General features: G+C 39.0%; 1 protein-coding gene and 1 long non-coding RNA gene across 2 annotated transcripts; both read right to left on the bottom strand.

Annotated features, from left to right (window-relative positions):
- Window positions 1-200: 200 nt before the first annotated feature.
- LOC115928698 lies at window positions 201-9,264 on the bottom strand. The gene is made up of 3 exons (XR_004066187.1): window positions 9,189-9,264; window positions 6,436-6,437; window positions 201-213 (listed from the first exon to the last, which is right to left on the bottom strand). It is a non-coding gene; the product is annotated as an uncharacterized LOC115928698 (long non-coding RNA).
- Window positions 9,265-10,201: 937 nt separating this feature from the next.
- LOC105438187 lies at window positions 10,202-19,444 on the bottom strand. Its single transcript, XM_011665698.2, has 2 exons — window positions 19,058-19,444; window positions 10,202-13,761 (listed from the first exon to the last, which is right to left on the bottom strand). Exon 2 carries the CDS (start codon window positions 13,696-13,698, stop codon window positions 11,923-11,925), a length of 1,776 nt encoding a protein of 591 aa, XP_011664000.2. The 5' UTR covers window positions 13,699-13,761; window positions 19,058-19,444; the 3' UTR covers window positions 10,202-11,922.
- Window positions 19,445-19,723: the final 279 nt, after the last annotated feature.

Consider the following 19,723-nt stretch of genomic DNA (forward strand, 5'->3'; position numbering starts at 1 on the left):
CCTCGTTACTGTGAGGCCCCAGGATAAAAATCGTGTCGATCAGCTATATAAGTGCCCTTATGTGAGGCATTAATCCTCATTACTGTTAATTATGATTTAAGGACGTAGGTTCCCTAGCTGATTAGCATAGTAGCACACATATGATTTAGCAGTCACGCAAAAGAAACACTCGCAAATCAATATTCAATAAAATCTGAGAATGTATGCCATTATCTAGATCTATTAGAAATAAATAATTTTTTAAAATCCTTCCCTAAACTGGGGTAAAAATAATTATTCCACCATTATGACCAACAGTGTATATGGATGCCCCTGTGGATGAATTATAAACACTGACAATGTTAGCCCCTAAAACACTTCTGCTTTCGAGCAAATTGAATAATCAAAATTTACTGGTGCTCCCGGTAAATTATAATTTTTTTTAAATAGCGCCTAAGGTCATTCCATGGTGGCTGTGACCATGACAATCTCAGAATATGCTGTTCTAGTATATAATTTCCAAACGGAAATAGCAAATCGGTCGATTGTAGTCAAGAAACATTGTTTAAAAGCTAAAGTAATATCACTCTTGAGAGGGCGCTATACAACATAAAGAGTTTATTATTTACTTTAGACTTGATTTCAACGGCGACAACGATCATTGAATATTGTAAAATCGCATATGCTTCCAATGTTCATTTGAACCAAATTAATGACCCCATACCAAAACTTTGTAATACCTTTAAATTGAATACATCTACATCAATAGATGCCAATGACTCTGATACATAATCTGTTCAGGCTGTATAACATGAAATGAAATAAAACTTTAAACTTTGATTTTTGAAATGTTCAATCACAGTATGTTTGTTCTTACAGAGGCCTGCCACAAGAATGGACACGGAAACCGAAGATGTAAAAAAAAAAAAGGTGTAAATTTCAAGTTCATACTTACTTTCACAGAAAATATATACATGCTAGTAAAATCCGATATATACAAGTAAATCAGTATAGCTGGTATTCAAGTCTTCATGGCTAGCACCAAGTCAAAATGAAGAATGAGAAAAGGAGGTACATCTCGAATCTATAGTCAGATACATATTTTGGATAACAATTTGGAACTTAAATGATCGTGTCTACAGGTTAAGATATTACTTACATTTATAGATTATCAAAAAAACAAAGTGACACATTAGTAGCAAAGTGTTCATGTAACTTGAAACAAGAGGCAGTCATCATTACTGGAAACGAGGCCACATTCATAACACTGAGCCGCAGTGCACTTTCATATGTCCTTTATTTACATAGAACAATTGTTTTTTACCTCCCCTTATGTACACTTAAATCTTGCTTCTTCAATTTCTTCAATTTTCCAACAGAAAATCTATAATTTATTAATACCGTTATTAATCTTGTTTATCTTATATCTTAATTTTAGTCTCAGGAATCTCAGCAGGAAGGAAAGAGAAAGAGGAAGAAGGGGAAAAAAGCTGCGAAAAAAGAGACAGATGAGGTCAATTTACTTTCCCTCAACAAAACTATGGCAGCAAACGAGAATCGAAGGTGGAGGTACTTGAAGAGATTCTCACTACCCTTCAAGGAATTCATGGGTGCCTGCAGATATTGACTGCCACTCCCCAATCTACAGCTGCAGATATCCTAACCCGAATGCATGCTGATCAGTAGACATTATAATGTCCTGTCCTGCTACAGGCATTAATATATCACATGCTCAAAGTGTATATTACGAAAGAAATCTGCAAATATATATAAATAAAGAATGTTCAACATTTTGAACCCATTTTATTGTGTGTTTAGTATCTCCTTAATTTGGAATAATACTTAAATCTTAAAACTTAAAATCTCTTATTTTCAAGTTTAATATGGTTTAACATTATATCTTCATAACATGTTCATATTCATTATACAAACATGTATTACCTTTTTTTCATTGAACCTTTGAAGATAATATTTACAGTATATAAAAGACAAATAGTTTACATACAAATCCCATTGCCACCTTCAATGTTCAAGTAAATCAAAATAAGACATGGATATGTTCAATACGTAGACTCTGGGTCATATACCATCCTCAATAAGCAATGCATTTCTAAGTACTTTAAAAATAGAAAAGCAATGTCTCTGGATATAGCAGATTTCAAGTAAAGCATCTGGCCACTAGTTGAGCTCGTGCTGCAATAGGGACTTTTAGATGTGCGTGGACTGATACGTGTGGCGTCCATTCAAGGCAGTGCATTACAAGGACGTCGATCGTAGCAATCCCCATTGTCTTCATGCGAATCTAAAAGTCCCTATTCCCTCATTGTTGACAGGACCATCAAAGTCATCAACACCAACATCAGGAAGCTCATGGTCTCGTCCAAGATAGGGTTCTTTCCAGTCCTTTGATAACCGGTACAACACGGTGCACGCAATGATGATCTGGCATGCCTTCTTTGGTTTTACTCTTAGGCCTCTTCTCAGACAAGGGAATTTCTTCTTGATCTGTCCATTAGTCTGTTCAACAACTACTCGTCCTCTCATGTGAGCCCTGTATTGCAAAAAATGAAAAAATAACCAATAATTATATTCGTATGATATCGGATACACTATCAAATAATTTTCCATAATTGACATAATATTTTTTAAATAGATTGTTGATATTTATGTGGCAGCACTGCAGGATCTCTTCCATTTGAATTTACTATGCCATAATTTTTCAGAAAACTCTACATTGTAACATATTACATCAATCAAAACAAGTCGTTGATGGAGGAAGGCAATGCAACTACATTCATCTATTTTTTTAATGAAGAAGATGTACTACATAACACTGCAGTATAGCAGTGGTAATAATTAAGCAGGCCAAGGGTCATATACATGTAATATGAATCACATTGTATAAATCAAAAATAATCTTATACACGAACATAGACCTACAAACATGTATAATATATGGCTGTAGGACAAGCGACCCCTGACAACTCCCCCCCCCCGCCAATTACCAGCGTGACAATTACCCCCTATAAAATTACCCCCCCCCCCTCCCACCAGTAAAACCACTTCCCAAGGACAATGACCCCCTATCAAATGAAGAAAAAAAACCCTACCCTGGAAAATCACTTCCCAAGGACAATTACCCCCTATGAAAAAGAAAAAAAAAACCCTACCCAGGAAAACCACTTCCCAAGGACAATTACCCCCCCCCTCCCAGAGGAAAATTACCCCCTATGAAATGAAAAAAGGGGACAATTACCCCACAAAACGTCTGCTTTTATCAAAACGAAATAATCCCTTAAAAAAGTACCATGGTAACCATGCCTTTTTAAAATGGTTATCATGGTACCAAAACAATGAAATACATGGTGGATGGTAATTTGGTACTTTTTTGAAGGGATTATCAGGGTAGGCTTCCAAGGGAGCTAGGGTTGTCCGGGGGGGGGGGGGGGATAGATTTTGGGAGGGGATGGGTAATTTTTCAGCGAGGGGAATTTGACTTTGTGGTGATTTTCAAGGGGTGGCGGTGTGGTTTCCTTGACTTGATTTGATTTGATTTATTGGTTTCTGCATCTTTTTTTCTTTTCTTTTTTTCATCATACATTTTCATTAACATAATATGGTTTGATATTTTAAGTGTATAATTTTATACAGATAATAAACGAAATTAAAAATATATATATTGAATGCATTATTAAGTAAATTAGATGCAGGAGGGCTACAGAAATAAGCAAAGTAGCTTGACGGGGGGGGGGGGGGGGTCCTGGTGATTGTCCAGAGGGTAATAGGGTCTACGGTATGTATGTATTTTTTTTTTATTCCAACGGTTAAAGTATATGATTTAGGCCTAATTCAATTTAGTAACATAGATTCACCTATTGTAGGTACGTTCAGCATGTGTTTGGGGGTTGCGGAAAGGGGTCATGAGCCATGATCGTTGGGGGTAGCCCGAGTCACTGAGGAGAACTCCCTCCAATTCTTCACGCTGGAAATCCTGCCCAACATATAGGAATTCTCCAATACTCTGCAGTCATGGACAGACCCCGGCCAGCATGCACTGACGTTGATTATGTTGTAAGTGACAAATTGCACATTGATGCTATGCCACCCCTTTCTATTGACGTACGCATACTCGGTTGTCTTTAGTGGACTGCCGTCAAGCCATACATGAGTACAGTCGATGACTCCGACGACCATCGGGAAGCCACTCAACTCCAAAAATTCCATTTGCTTGCCTCCATGTTACTACCTGTTCTTTCAAACTAGCAAGCACCTTTGTCACACGATTAATTATTCTACAAACAGTTGAAATTGAAACACCATGATCTTTCAGTACACTGGAATAAAAATCTGAGGTTGCGTAAAAGTTTAAAGCAACGAAAATCTGCAACCTCGCATCAATAGAATGACTCCTCTGAGTCAACGGCGCAATTCTCTCCTCCAACAAGTCAATAACTCTCATCACACCCTGTCGCGTAAACATATAATATTTGTGCATCTTTTTATCGTTTAATGTATCCAATGGATTAGTCCTATCCCTAAAAACACGCTCTCTATTAAGTGCTCTCGCGTTATTTATGTAAAGAAGGCGAGCCATGATTAAAATACCTTGCAAAACAACCGAAATCCTCCATACACCGTACCGGTGTACAAAAACTTATAAAATTTTTCGCGCCAGTATTTGACCTTGAGACAGGAAGTTACGTTTTTGAACACATCGCAGCTCTGCGAGCACCCTTTGAGCATGCTTTGAGCATCCGCTAAGCTGCGATAAGTTTAATAGCGACGGGTTAACCCGTCGCAGGCGCTTAGTGAAATCCAAAAGCAACTCATCGTCCATGTGCGATGGGTTCGGTGAGGTTGCGATGGGTTCAAGCCCTTGCGCAGGGTTAGCGATGCATTGCGCGCGTTAGTGAAATCCTCCCCAGGGATGAGTTCAATATTTGTTTTTTCTCTTTATGTCCAAGATACTGTTTGAGCATCATGTACTTTGCAGTTGGGTGTGATGGTATGAATATTTATTTGCGAGCGAGCGAAGCCAGACAATTTTTGAGATTTTGTGAGGTTGCAGTGCCAAAAAATTTCATCTCATAAAGCGGAAAAAAACAATCCTGATGGGGTTTTAGGCACAATCTAATCATGAAAGACTGAAAAGATCTTTAATAATTAAGAAACATAATTTTATCAACTTAAAATACGAGCGAGCGTAGCGAGCCAGATTTGCGTGAAATTAAAGAAAAAGTTGCTTAGCCTATGCCACATCAACTTCCGGGTACAACTTTCTGAAAACAGCAGGAAACTAACTGAAGGGTCGAGCCATTAAATATCCAGGGTGAGTAGGAAGTTTTCAGAATAAAGACCCTCCCCCCCCCCCCCACATGTAAACACAAATTGTCTACATGGACATTCAAACATTGGAAATTAAAAAAGAGAAAAATCACCCTGGTTAAATCCCAGGGGGGGGGGGGGATGAAGGAAAAAAAATCAACCCCCAATAAAACCCTAATCCAACTTCCTACTCCCCCCAGGGGATGATTTCACTAATATTGCCTAGCGATTAATCGCCTAACCCATCGTTCGAACTCTAGGCTACTCATCGCAGTTACGAAGAGTAGAGTCAGAGGATTTCACTAAACCCGTCGCAGCAGCGATGCAGTTTTAATCTATAAAACTTCTTGAACGAGGATGAGTTCATAATCATGATTTATTTTTAGATTTTAGTCCGCGACTTTGGTGTGCAATAATTATTGATGATCTTCGGGTGATATCTGAGATTTTACCCACCAAATGGAAGGACCCCCCCCCCCCCCTGGATATCTATTAGAGTGTCCCTTATAGACACAACTTTTAACTTTTAAAGCCAAAACCCTAAACATGGGTTGCGTTTTGAATGGAAGTCCCTAATAATGGGTACCATTTTCTGACACTCAGTTGAATGACCCTTAAAAATGGGTTTGGGTTTAGACGCTTCAGCCGTACACCCCCGCTCAAACCAAATCTGGGTATATCGGACAGGCTAGGGATATCAGTTACGCCACATATTATATACCTATATCGCCCCTCATTCATTTTTTTGTTGTTGCTATTTTGCTCTCTGCTTCTGAATCCTGCTTCCAGCCATGGGGAGATTTTGGAGGGTCAAAAGTGCACACTACTCCCATTTTTCATGTCTTAGCCTATGGAGACGACAAATTGCTTATGAATAAACATTGCCCTCCAATATCGTCCTTCATATTGGACGAAACTCCCATAATGCATCCAATGTAAAACCTATGGAATGCCAAAGGTTACAATTTAGCTGCCCCTCTAGTCCTCTTGTGTATGTATATGATCGAATCTCTTTGCAAACTCAAGTAAAATGCGCCCTCTTTGGCTTTCGGTTCCAAGTTTCAGCCACAAACCAACCTCACTGTTTTTGTCATCATAATACAAAAATAAATGAAAAAACCCTATAATTACTCCTAATGACGTTTTTCTTCTATTTCTACAGATTAAGAGTTTTCTGTTCGCGTTTTGGGCGAATAAATTCTGACTATTAAAGAAAAATAATCTAACATTTTGATCGCTTCTTATTTTGATCACAAAGTCTTCTCAGGGGACCGTCCGCTTTCGATACGGTTGCAAAAAGTAAGAGCAACTTGTAATCTTTCATGAAAATCTTATACGTACTTTACTATATAAACATAAATTTGTATTCACCATTTTGTCTGAATTTGTTGGTTCTTTTTCACTATTACTATAATATCGTCAGTTCACCTCTTCTAAAAGAATTAAAATAAGTAGAGTAGCACATAGCAAAGTAACGATATGTTACACTGTTTCTCATGATAAATTTTACAATTTAAAGTTTGTTTTACGAGTTTTACATGGGTAAGATGTTTAAAATATGCATGTGTTATATTTCCAATAGCCAATTTTGTATACAGTGATTAATGTAATAACGCATTTTCATTATTATTTACTGCCATGAACTCCCTATCCATTAAAAAGAAACCAACAAACAAACAAAAAGACACCAGTGGATGATTTATCTATCCAAGTTACATGTTCTAAATTTAGTGAGGACGCGAAGCGGGCTACCAAAAAGATTTTGGTAGAAATTTTTAAAATTTTATTATGGCAATGCACTAAACAATTTTTTTTAATAGATGCAAAAAAAACCATCTCAAAGCCCAAATTTGAGATAACGATTTCAAAAATATTGGATATTTCATTTATTTGTCGGGAAGAGTGGGGGAGCACCTTTAAAGGAGTAGGTTGGTACCATGGAAGTACTTTATCATTCCAATGTAATTCCTTCGATGCTATATCTACTCTAAGATAATGTTATTATCATCATCATCATCATCATTATTGCATTAGGCTTATTCAGGCGGATGGTGTGTGTGTGTGTGTGTGTGGGGGGGGGGGGTTATCTCTCAAACCCCCATAGCCTCTCTTTTGGACGATTTTGATATCGCATGTCAGATTTTGCACCAATTTCTAAACCTCTTAGGCCGATATGAATTGGGGATATGCAATAATATACAACCTTGCAATGTCTTAATACGGTGCATTTTTGCATCACATGCAAAGAGCGTTACCAACGTCAGGTATAGTAATCGTTAAATAGGAGAGTAACTAAACGTCCACCGTTAGATCATTTTGTCTCTTTGACTATGATTACGGTATGTTTCTTCCAAATGAAATAATATTTTGTTGCGAGAGAGAGAGAGAGAGAGAGATGGAGGGGGGGGGGGGGGTACTTGCTCTTCAACATAGCCAAGTAGGGCCAGGCGCGCCGGAAGCATTTTGGGATGGGGGGGGGGGGGGCAAACCTTCCAGGGGGACTCACCTTCAAGGGGGCAGTGACGTAATGAGCAAAAACGTTTGGAAGGGGAGGGGGCAGAAGAAAAATCTGCATCACCACCACTCTTACACGTTACATGCAGGCCCCGCGGAAAGTTTTTCAAAGTGGAGTATTAACGATCAGGTAGAACGTAAATTGCCGTGGGGTCCAGGGCCGGAGCCTCGGCAGGGGGTCAAGGGGCTGAGCCCCCGTAAGCTCAGGGTTTTTAGGCATTAAAATACGGTCAGATGAGCATCCAGGGGCCCTCTTTAAGCCATTGATGTGGTCCAGGGGGCAGAGCCCCGGAAGCTCAGAGGTTTTAGTGTTTGACTACGGTCAGATGAGCATCCAGGGGCCCGCCTTAGGACCCTTGGTGGGGTCCAAGGGGCAGAGCCCCCGGTTGCTCAGGGGTTTTAGGTATTTAATTACGGTCAGATGAGCATCCAGGGGACCGCCTTATGGCTCTTCCTGGGGTCCGAGGGCAGAGCCCCATTAAGCTCTGTGGTTGCAGGCATTTAATTACGGTCAAATGAACTTCCAGGGGACCGCCTTAGGGCCCTTGGTGGGGTCCGGGAGCGGAGCCCCCTTAAGCTCTGGGGTTTTAGGCATTTAATTACAATCAGATGAGCATATTATTTTGATACCTCATTTGTGACATTGGCAGGTCACTTATTTTTTTACTCTCTCTCTTTCTTTCTTTTTCTCTGTAACATGCTCTTTCAAAAAGTGAGGGGGGGGGGGGGACTCGAGCCCCCGAGCCCAGTCGTTTTACAGACCATGACATAAAGGCTTCTAAATTTTAAAAGCATATTTTTCGCCCGACTGTAAATTTGGGATTTCTAATTTTCCAACAAACGCAAAAAAGTATGACTTACAAAAAAATAGAGAAAAAATACCGGAAAATCATGTCATTTTAGCAACATTTGTAAATCACTGGTATCGAATAAGAAATACCCCCCCCCCCCCGCCCATCAGTACACCAGTGTTCAGGGGCTCATGTCTTCTAACCCTATAACAAAAAACACACGCTTTCCCATTCTCTCGCAATATGTCCACGATATGCGCGTATCGCTATTATAAAAACCTCCATTGATAAATATAGGTGGGATGCGCAATGTTTAGGAAATGTTATTCCTGTCAACTTTCCTTTTCTTTGAATTGAATTTTAATTCAGGTTTATATCATTACTATTTTATTAAAATACAAACCATCTATACTCTTTTACTTTTTTTTTTTTTTAAAGGGGGGGGGGGGGCGTTTTTTTTTTTTTTTTTTTTTTTTTTTGGGGGGGGGGGGAGGGGGGGGGCAAAAATGCCCCCTAACCCTAACCCTAACCCTAACCCTAACCCTAACCCTAACCCTAACCCTAACCCTAACCCTAAACCATGCTCTGCTGTTCAGGCGCGAGGCCTGCTTTGAACACTCCAATTTTTTCAAAGTAAACGTTCCGGCCCCTCTGCCCCCCCCCCCCCACTTCCAGCGCCTATGAATAGGGCCAAGGGGCCATGCTCCATCTCGTTCATCCGCTAAAAACGGTAATCCAAGAAACTTGAGGGAGAAGACCTTAATCCTACCACAGCTCCAGAAGTTTGGAAGTGCTTTTGTATCTCACCCCCCGGCCCCCGCCCACCATGTTTAACATGTATGTCTACGCCACGCCAGCGCCTATAAGGCCTAAAATAAAAACTTGTTGTATTGCCCTTTTTTTTTAAACTTTTTTTTTATGTTGTCCTCTTTGGGCCGATATTTTTCAAATTTGAATGTTTTTTTTTTCTTTTTTTTTCCCCGCCTTCTTTTGCCAGTGACTGATATTTCTCAATTTTTAATGCTACAGTACATGTGTTTCAGCGTCATCATTTCTTTGATATCTTTTTTACCTCATAATTATCCATGGTTTGCACGAGTGAGAATTCTGGAATAATTTGATTTTTTGCATTTATATCCCACTTAAGCAACAAAATACATATTGTTGTATTCATTGATAAAAATAAATCTAAAAAACGGTAAAAAAATTAAAATGCCGACCGTAGATTTTCAGATTCTTGGGTCGGTCGCAAAGGGCAATACAACAAGTTTTTATTTTAGGCCTAATATTAAAAACGAAACAAAGTAAAACAAGATGAGACAGATTACTGTACAGTCCCCACTTCTCACAAACAAAATACGTAAACTTCAGCTTATCTACAATGTGTCAAATCCATTATATATACATATAATATAATATATTACATATGAATTCGGCCTCGACTTGTATCAGCGTACAGGATCAGAGAAAAAATTGACAAAGGAAAAGAGGAAACGTAGAAGCATTATTACACAAGCTGACTGTTTACAATGAAAGAAAGAAGAACACACTTTCCTTCAAAGATTGAAATTTGGAATGCAGAAACATTGGTATTTGTTTATGAAATTTGTTGAGACGCTTTTAATATACTTCAACCTATAAAAAAAAAAACATGTATTCCATCACAGTACCGTATTTACAAATGTTCTTATTATTTCTGACTTCGGGTTTATGTTTATTCTTTGCGTCTAATCCGATGAGGGCAAGATGAAAAGCTTTAGTATGTCTGTTTTCGTTGCTATTTACAAATATCTATAAATCGAAAGACTTCACTATTTTCAAGATATATTTTTGATACATTTCACCTTAGGAGTCTATACTACTCAAAGTATTTCGAATTATTTTTTTGTTTCGGTCAGAGGCATGCAATTTCTTGTTTCTCAATCTTGCAAGTGAGCATCGAGAGAAATTTTGAATCATTCATAGAAATGTTATTTCATCAACATATACTAAACTGGAAAATAATCCCAAATTGTCTCTTGCTTCTGTGTTCAAAGTGGTCTCAGTGTATCTTTAGCCCGCCCTGCTTGCACTTATAACTTCCGATACGGAATTTCTAACGACTCCACTTTTCCTCTCTTATTTTATTCAGTTAGTGTTTTTGTGTTTTTCTTGTCGTCCTGGGCTCTGTAACTATTATAAAGAGTTGCGGTTGATTGAAATCAATCACAACTTAAATTTAATCGCAACTGTGTAGTTAGTAGTACTATTGATTCGAATTAATCGCAACTCTTTATAAAACGGGGCCCATGCCATTCACATGTTTATCCTTTTCTACATCGTCGCCGATTCGAAATTTTCATACATGATTCATTTCCTGACTGTTCTAGTAGTAATATATAGTATATATAACTTGCTGATGACCATTCTATCTAAGCATACTACATGTACAATTAAAGTTCCACCTTTATCCATGCATGTTGACAATTTCTAAACATTCTTAAAAAGAAAAGGATAGTGTAACGATGCATAACGCAAGTGTGTCATGGTCTAAACAGGAAGACCAATGCCCGTAACACACGTGGTGTCATTTTGAATGCCACATGAAGCCCATTAAAGGAAATACAAAATATGGGGGTATATTTCAACAGAATTGGATTATGAAATTTGAAATTTGCATTAACATTGTAAAAACCTAGTGTTAAAATGAGCAACTTTGACAAGATTAGGCTCTAAAATGCTAAGGATTTCGAGAAATTAAAATATCAATTTATCGGTGCTCCCGATAAATTTCTAAAAGCGCCTACGGCCATACAATGGTAGCTGCGACCATGAAAATCTCGAAATATGCGGTTATATAATTTGCAAACGGAAATAGAAAATTGGTCAATTTTAGTCAAGAAACATTGTTTTAAAGCTAAAGTAATATCAATCTTGAAGGGACCTTTACCAGGACTTTTACAACATAAAGAGTTTATTGTTCACAATTTCTTCACTTTAGACTCGATTTCAACCGCGACAACGATCATTAAATATTGTACGATCGCATATGCTTCCAATATGTTCATTTGAACCAAGTTCATGACCCCATTCCAAAACTTTGTATTACCTTTAAACTTATAAAGATTATTAGTCCATAACCAGTAATTCAATGCAATGCTTGCATTGTTCATTTGGCATTCACTTAAGTAAGATTCTCAAGTCGCTGACGCAATATAACGTCAGCAAATGCTGCATCGTGCCGCATCGTGTGCATCAGAGTAGATTAAAAGCAATTAAATGAGTATCTCTCTATTATCTACTTGATTAAACTTCATAGAAAGGTTACGCTAGTTCACGTCGCATAGGTGTTGTGTGCAAAAATATAGAGTCTGTCTTGAGAGCAGAATGCGATCTCCCCGGACAAGAACTGCTGAAGATGATCAGGGAAAGTGTAGTTAGTCTCCTGTTTCGGCAACTTATACTCCGAGATGAGCGTCTCGATGTGCGTCAATTCCCGCGTGTAGCGATCTATGGTGACGTAGCCGTCTTTGTTGCTCACCCAGGCTACGATGAGTGTTTGATCAAGACACACTGCAGGGTAAGCACACACGTCTCCTTCCTTGCTGATAGATTTCTTTGGTCGACCGGTGTCATCGGTCATATCGAGGGTTAAGATGAAGTCGGTCCTTCCTTTGACCACCATCAGCTTGTCGACTTTGAGATGGAAGAGTTGGATGGGGAGATGGTTGGTGCATTCCAGCTCTCGAAGAGCCTTCCCACCTTCAGGTAAGAACTCCTGGATCTTCATTGCCTTGGTGTACCCTACGAATATGTGATCGTAGCCATTGACTGTGACCGAGCCATCGCCTCCTTTCTCCTTGCTTAATGTCTTGAACGGCTTCACGTCCAGTTTCTCCAGTTTCAACTCCATGAGCATGTAGGTGGTCAGGTGGTTTTTCTTGTCAAGTATGGCGAAACGACTTTCGGTCATGACAGCCATGTCCTGGATTGTAACGCCATTGAGGTTGGTCATCTGCTGGTGACCATCAGGAGTGCAAATGGCAACACCTCCTTTTCGGAAACCCACTGCCATCCTTCCATCTTGCATGGTTGCCATGGTTTTCATACTGGCCTTGATCAGGGGCACATCATGCATGACAATCCATGGCTCATCACTTTCTACAAGGTCCAGTTCTGTTAAGCCCCTTATAGACTTTCTCTTGAATCGCGGCACTGCCGTATCTTTCTGTACTTTACTTTCCTCGGACTCACCGATCTTACAGTTCTCAAGCATTTCCTGAAACTGTTTGCAGCATATTCCGTGCGCCGTTAATTCAGCATGAGATAACCGAACACCTACCGCTTTCTGAACCGATTCCAGCACAGTGTCAATGATATTGATCTGTGCATCATTGTCAGTCTTTCTACCCTCGAGTAGTTCATTGATTGCTTGTTCCCTCTGCTCATAAAACCTGACACGCGAATCCCTTTCTTGTTCTAAGATTTGTACCTTTTCCTTGAAGTCCTCATCGACCTTCGCAATAGAGTCTCGAGCCACTTCCGCCGTCGATGTTTGGCGTTCCTCGATGAATTTCCCAAAAGATATCATCCAGTCTTTCGTTTTGTTTGCCTTCGTCACCAACTTGGTAATCTCTTCGTCTTGGGTGACCTCCTGATCGCGAGCATTGATTGTAGTGTGCTCCACATGCTTATTGATGACGCAATAGTAACAGACGTACGTCCTGCAGTCAGAACAGAAGAAATCTTTGGCATCGGGATTATGCTTGATACAGGAGCTACTAGTTTTGCGCCTGGTGGCGGAAGTGCCTTCGGACCTACGCCGAGATGAAGACGAAACACGTCTTTCTGTCTGACATCCTACTTCAATACCACTGCTAGGAGGCCTCGAGTACTCTTTCAACTGTTCATCTACCACCTGTTCTGTTTGACATCCTCGTTCTTCGATGCTATCATGTACTTTCTGCACCGTCATCGGATCAATTATTGCAATGGGTTTGGCGTCATCCATCCTTCTGCACTGTCCGTATAAGGTATCTTCCATGCCGAGATGATTTGGAAGGGTGTACGAAGCCGTTGTCTCTTCCTTAAGTGCCGACTCTTGGGACATGACGTGTGCTATCTAGCTGGCTTGCTTAAGGATCACCCAAGACTTGGATTGACAGCAATATACCTATGGAAAAGGAAAACAGAGACGCAAATAATGAATAAACATTCCTCATTACAATCTGAAGAAAGATGTTACTGAATACTTTTCGTCAATATCTTATAATGGTTATGAATTCAACTAATTTTCTAATATTCTACAAGCCGTTATCAAGCCTAAAAGGCTTTCTAAAAGACTACTATCGCATGTCATCATGTAAAAAAAAATGGATCATCAAGGGTCTGAGGGCATTACGTGTACCACGTACAATACTTTTTGTTTCCTATTTTATTATTATTTTCTGACTGAGTAGAATGACCGATTCGAGAATGTGATCCAGTCAAGAAGACACATCAAAGGTAGATATTTTGCATCTTATGCCCACTGCATACGAGGCCTTATTTCCAATGATTTAAAGATAAGATTCCACTCCGATCTATAGTATATGGCACTTTACGGACAACACTATATATTTACACAGTAGGCTTGCGGGTGCACCATGTGAGAGAGAGAGAGAGGATTGAGACGTCCTAAAAAGGACTCTGACTCGGTAATCTTTCTTGGGGGTGTGTAGTCCTGAAAAGGTCTGTTTGTTATCTTTTTTTCAGGACTCCTCAATCCTCTCTCTCTCTCTCTCACATGGTGCACCCGCAAGCCTACTGTATATCTACATCACCATGCAAGCCGACACTTACAAGCAACACAACATATTATGTTTACTACAGACTGTTCATTTTATATTCACTTAAAGATTAAGCTTGAGTTCTAGTAGTGATAGAAAATAAATTCTCACAGAAACCATCAACACTGAATGTTCAAGATTACAAATAAATGGCATGTGCCAAACGATTTTGGTAGAAAATGTATAGGGGCTGAGTAATGAGCGTAGAAAGATAATGTAATCAAGGTACTAGTAGCCCCGATACCATGTGCTTAATACAGGTCACTATGGGCAAATGAGAGTTGTGGTCTTTATTGAAGATGATTTGCAGCAAGTTTTGTTTTACTGGTTAAAATAATCAATCTACTGCAGGATTAACAATCCAGAATTAATTATAGCCATGTTCTGTCGACATACGATTCACATACCAGAGCTCAAGATTAGCTTTATACTTTGTGCTATGTCACGTTCACATGACACGACTCGTCAAAAACGATGCCAGCTGATGACGCAGTGTCACGGCAGCCATTAACGCAGTCATACGTCAGGCATTAATGTAGTCTTACTTCAGACATTAGCGCAGTCTTACGTCAGACATTAATGCAGTCATACGTCAGACATTAACGCCTCGTGAGAAGCGGATTATTATGTTGCCAGCCATCTTCACTCTCATCTAAAATTGCAAACATTTAGATGATTTTATTCTTTAATTGGCGGAACGGCTAGAAGGCAAACTTATGAAAGTTGGAAGGTCAGCGAAGCTCTGACTTTATGTTATATGCGAGGCGTTCACGTCAGACGTATGACTGTGTTAATGTCTGACGTAAAACTGCGTTATTTCACTGGACTTAGCATATTTTACTGTAAATTAACAAGTGCTTTGTTCACACACCATTCCAGCAATTCATGACACTCCTTGTAGTTACTTGCCTCACCTACCATCCCAGTATAGCTTCCTGAGTGAGCTGCCAAAGGGATTACCCAACCAAGTACCAAGTATATTGTTATCATCAGGACGTGTAAAAGAAAAAAAATATTGAAGGATTCCACAGCTTAATTCTCAAATTGCCTCAAATTTTGATCAGTCATGTTCACTGATAGGATGCAAACAAAGATAGGATGTTTTGACAATTAGTATAAGGAAATCCGTTAGGGAGACAAGCACGGAAGTTTAGGAAGTGGCAGGTTTCTTTGGTCTATCAGCGGGGAATTTGAGGGAATTTGATGAGCTACTAAATAACCTAAAAGCTCCCAGTTGGGGCTTAAGTGGACGACTTTCGCTTACCCATTTCCCATGTATTGTGAAAAGTTTTTATTGATGACAATGGTGATGATGATGAATGATAACATTAATAACTTGATTTTGATGGTGATGATGATAATAACAACAGTAGTAATAATGCTAGTAGTAATAGTAGAAGTAGTAGTAGTAGTAGTAGTAGTAGTAGTAGTAGTATTAGCAGGCGCGTACGCAGGGGGGGGGGGGGGTGGGGTGGGGTGAAAATGGATGTGAAAAAATGAATAATCCTAACCCACTGAGCGAAATATCGCTCGGCGCGATTTCCAAATTTTCAAACACCCTCATTAAAAAAATCCTGCGTACGCCACTGAGTAGTAGTAGTGATAATAATGATAATAAAAATAGTAATAAGTTTAATTATAATAATAATGATAACAATAATAATAATGATGATAACAATAATAATAATATCGGTTATGAAATAATGATAAATTAATTTCAATAGTAGCAAAATGTGATATTTAGGGGCACAAACAAGATGTAGGACCTTATTATCCTTAAGTAAATAATTAAATATTGGAGGGAAGAGCAAAAGTAAATACTAAATATAATAAGCAAAACAGAAATCACAGTAGATTACTTCTTTAAAAATGTAAAGGTAAGTAACGTCTGACAATCCCGGCATTCTATCCCTCGGTTAACAAAAGGGGTATTATTTACCGACGGCGTAAAATCCTATATGGCATTGTATGTCGTCTGAATTCCCTGATTTCAGGGACACTTTACTGATGGCGGAGACACCTTCCATTGAACTCGAAATTTCCATACAAACACATCATTTTTTTTTGTATTTGGCATTCAAGAGAGACGAGAGAGACGAGGGAGACGAGAGAAAGAGAGAGCGAGAGAGAGAGAGAGAGAGAGAGAAGAGAGAAATAGTGTGAGGGAGGGGGAGGGGGGTGGGGAGGGAGTGAAGAGAAAACGATATAGGACCCCATTCCACCTCTTGCCCTTTTCATATGTGTAATATTCAGAGATTTTCATCTCACTTCAATCCTTCCGCCCCTTCTCTCCCTCCCTAAGAAAATCCTGAGCCTGCCCCTGCAGTTTGTCTGTATCGGCCCGAACTTTGAATCAACATTAAGTTGCTTTGATATTCACAAAAATGTCTAGTCTAGTGTAACTCTAGAAGTACGGCTATTCACAACAAGAACAATGATTTCAGAAAACCGTTAAAGCGCGCGGGGAAAAATTAGCTTCGTTCGGTCTGTTTGGGGATTTCCAATGCTTTTCATGAAGCTTTTTCTTATAAAGCTTGTCAACTCGGGGATTGTGCTTCGAGTACAAAATGGACATTTAGGATGAGGATAACGAAGTGTTTATATAGCTCGTGGACCCGTTTTGAATAAACTTCTAAGCTCTCAATTTTGATACTGCAGAACGAGTTCTAAAAAATCAATCTAGAAATAATATTGATTAAGTACATTCCTTTCAGAAATCGGTTCGGGGACATTCAATTTCATATCACATATTTGTCGCATCTCCTATGAAATGGAAAATAAATATGTTCTCATATATTTCTGTCAATTCATTTACCAGTTGGTCACCAGTAGCCCATGATTCGTTTAATCTATGCATGGCATTCCCACAGTAATAGCAACAGAATTAAAGTACACTATATATCGGATTCTCCCAAATATATGTTTTACCTTGCATTTCATTTCTATTTAGAACCAATACAATACAAGAAGCCATACAATGTAGATTAAACTCCAAAAAGTGAAATCTTTCAAAGTTTCATCCTTGTGAAGCTTTTATCAGTATACGCTGTGACCATGTTCAATGCTGTGACACAATCTATTTATTTATACTCTTATCAAAATTAGTGAGGTCGCCTCCGCTTTGTCTGTCCTTTTTCTTCCTCTTTCATAGACTGTGGTTTTAAATGTATCAAATCATAATGCTAGTGATTAAGACCTAACTGTCGCAAATAATTATGACATCCTAACAGTGGTCCTTGAAAAGTATTCAACTTTCTAACAAGAATGTTTAGAGATATCAGGGGTGTTTAAGCTGTAGGAGTCATAATTTTGAGAATAGTAGCCTAGCAATTAGAGTATATCGCATAAAAAACAAACATTAGAGGATGGGTATCATAAAAAAAAATATATGTTAGGGTTGTACACCCCCGCCCCCTTAAAAAACCTTTCTCTGAACAATTAATATTTCATGTAGAAAAGAATCGAAGCAACACTTTGAAAATTCGACACCCGAAGTTGAAAAACGAAAACATAATATTTTGACTACTCACCAAGGAAAGGTCTTCCAGAATGACTTCATACCGTCAATTCGGTCATGTGAATCTAATGTTCCTATTCATCCTATTATGGATTCTTTGCCCTCGTGCACAATATGTATGATTTGGGTATAATAGGTTGGAAAGGGTGCAGTGCTTATAACTGGCAATTGGTATATTATTAGTTCAGATTATGGACGATAGAATTGTCCATATGTGATATACAGATCTCTGATAAGATGTTTAAAGGCATCGTTTTAAATCTGAGATGCATGACCCTACGTGTTATTAGTGTCTGTGATATGGAGTAATATTGAAGCCCGAAACAAAACGCGCTCCAAATTGATCATGAAGTGCCTACAAAAAGGTAAAAATCTTTAAGTGACTGGTTTTACCATACTCATTTTTCCCAATAGACTGTAATGTTATAAAAAACCGTTAGGAAAACGATTTAAAAAAAAAGATTTCAATCATTCTAATCATAAATATCTTGATAATCAGACAGGCTATCGGCTTGTAATTCCTGACTGACCTAAAAGTTTATAATTAAGATTGCCGCAGCATGAGCTAAATCTGAGGCAATATTAAAGCCCTAACCCAGTACGTAATTTTTATGATTTCAACATGAAAAGTTGATAAACGACGGCCTGCATGTTGACTGCAGTGGTATTTCATTTGATATTATGGGCAAACGTATTTTCCCTTTCAAGTTTGTAATACAGACCTCTGAATTGAAACTAACGCTCCTTCCGTATAGAAGCAATATATAGTTCAACGTACTCTCTGCGAATGAAGATAATTTCAGGTTGGCGGGTATTATTGCTGGTGTGTGGTGCATGTGGTAAACTTTGTAAGTTTCAGAAAGGCCAATTATGTACAGACAACACTACCATACTGGCGATATACATACATACATACGATGTTTATATATAAGATCGGAAGATATCATGTATCAACACGGTTTAGGAACTATACAATTATTGACATCAATGGTCCAGTTAACTTCTCCGCATAAAGATTGGAAGCCATTCAAGATATTCTCAACTGTAATATACCACGGCTACATCAATGTACGGTTGAGCAAGTTTTACAACACACAATATAACACAAACTACGGGAAACTCACCAGTTAGGATAGAGAAATAGGCCTCATTCAGCTTACGGTAATTGAACGCATTGGATAGATCCAGCAATAACGTCTCTTCTTCCAACAATAGTTTTAACTCTTACAGTCACAGAGGAATCGCGTGTCGAATGTGTGAAGAGCAACGCCGAGTGTGGATCCACAAATCGTGGCTGTTATTACAGCGAATAACAAAACGGACTATTCGGAGACTCAATATGACTTCCTCGTATATTTCTCTACACCTATGACGGTCTGGATATTATACCAAGAACCGGTGCAGCTATAGTGCTGCCAATGTCAATGCAAACTTTTTGTGCCCGGGCAAATAAATACAATTGCGGTTTCTCACTATCTTGGTGAAGTTGGCAAATACACAATAAGGGCTCACGCAGGTGAAATTCAGCCCCCCCCCCACCCCGCTCCCAAACTAACTTTATTCAATTTCCTCACAAAGCTCGATCGTCGTCTGACAAAGACAATTTTTACATTTTGAGAAACGCTCAATCTATATATTTCACATATTAAAGACAGCATGGTGAGCAGTGATGTGATATATAGGAGGCGTGGAGGGGGGGGGGGGGGGGGGGGGGGGGGGGGGGGGGGGTTGGGGGGCACATGCCCTCATGCAGTCTCATGTCGAGAAATAACAGGTTTAATAAGGTGTAA

Source organism: Strongylocentrotus purpuratus, unplaced genomic scaffold, assembly GCF_000002235.5.
Source record: "Strongylocentrotus purpuratus isolate Spur 01 unplaced genomic scaffold, Spur_5.0 spur5_scaffold_3, whole genome shotgun sequence".
NCBI lineage: Eukaryota > Metazoa > Echinodermata > Echinoidea > Camarodonta > Strongylocentrotidae > Strongylocentrotus > Strongylocentrotus purpuratus.

Bases quoted from the DNA above. Each gene is read 5' to 3' on its own strand.
- LOC105438187 (XM_011665698.2), bottom strand. From the start codon at position 13,698: ATGTCCCAAGAGTCGGCACTTAAGGAAGAGACAACGGCTTCGTACACC.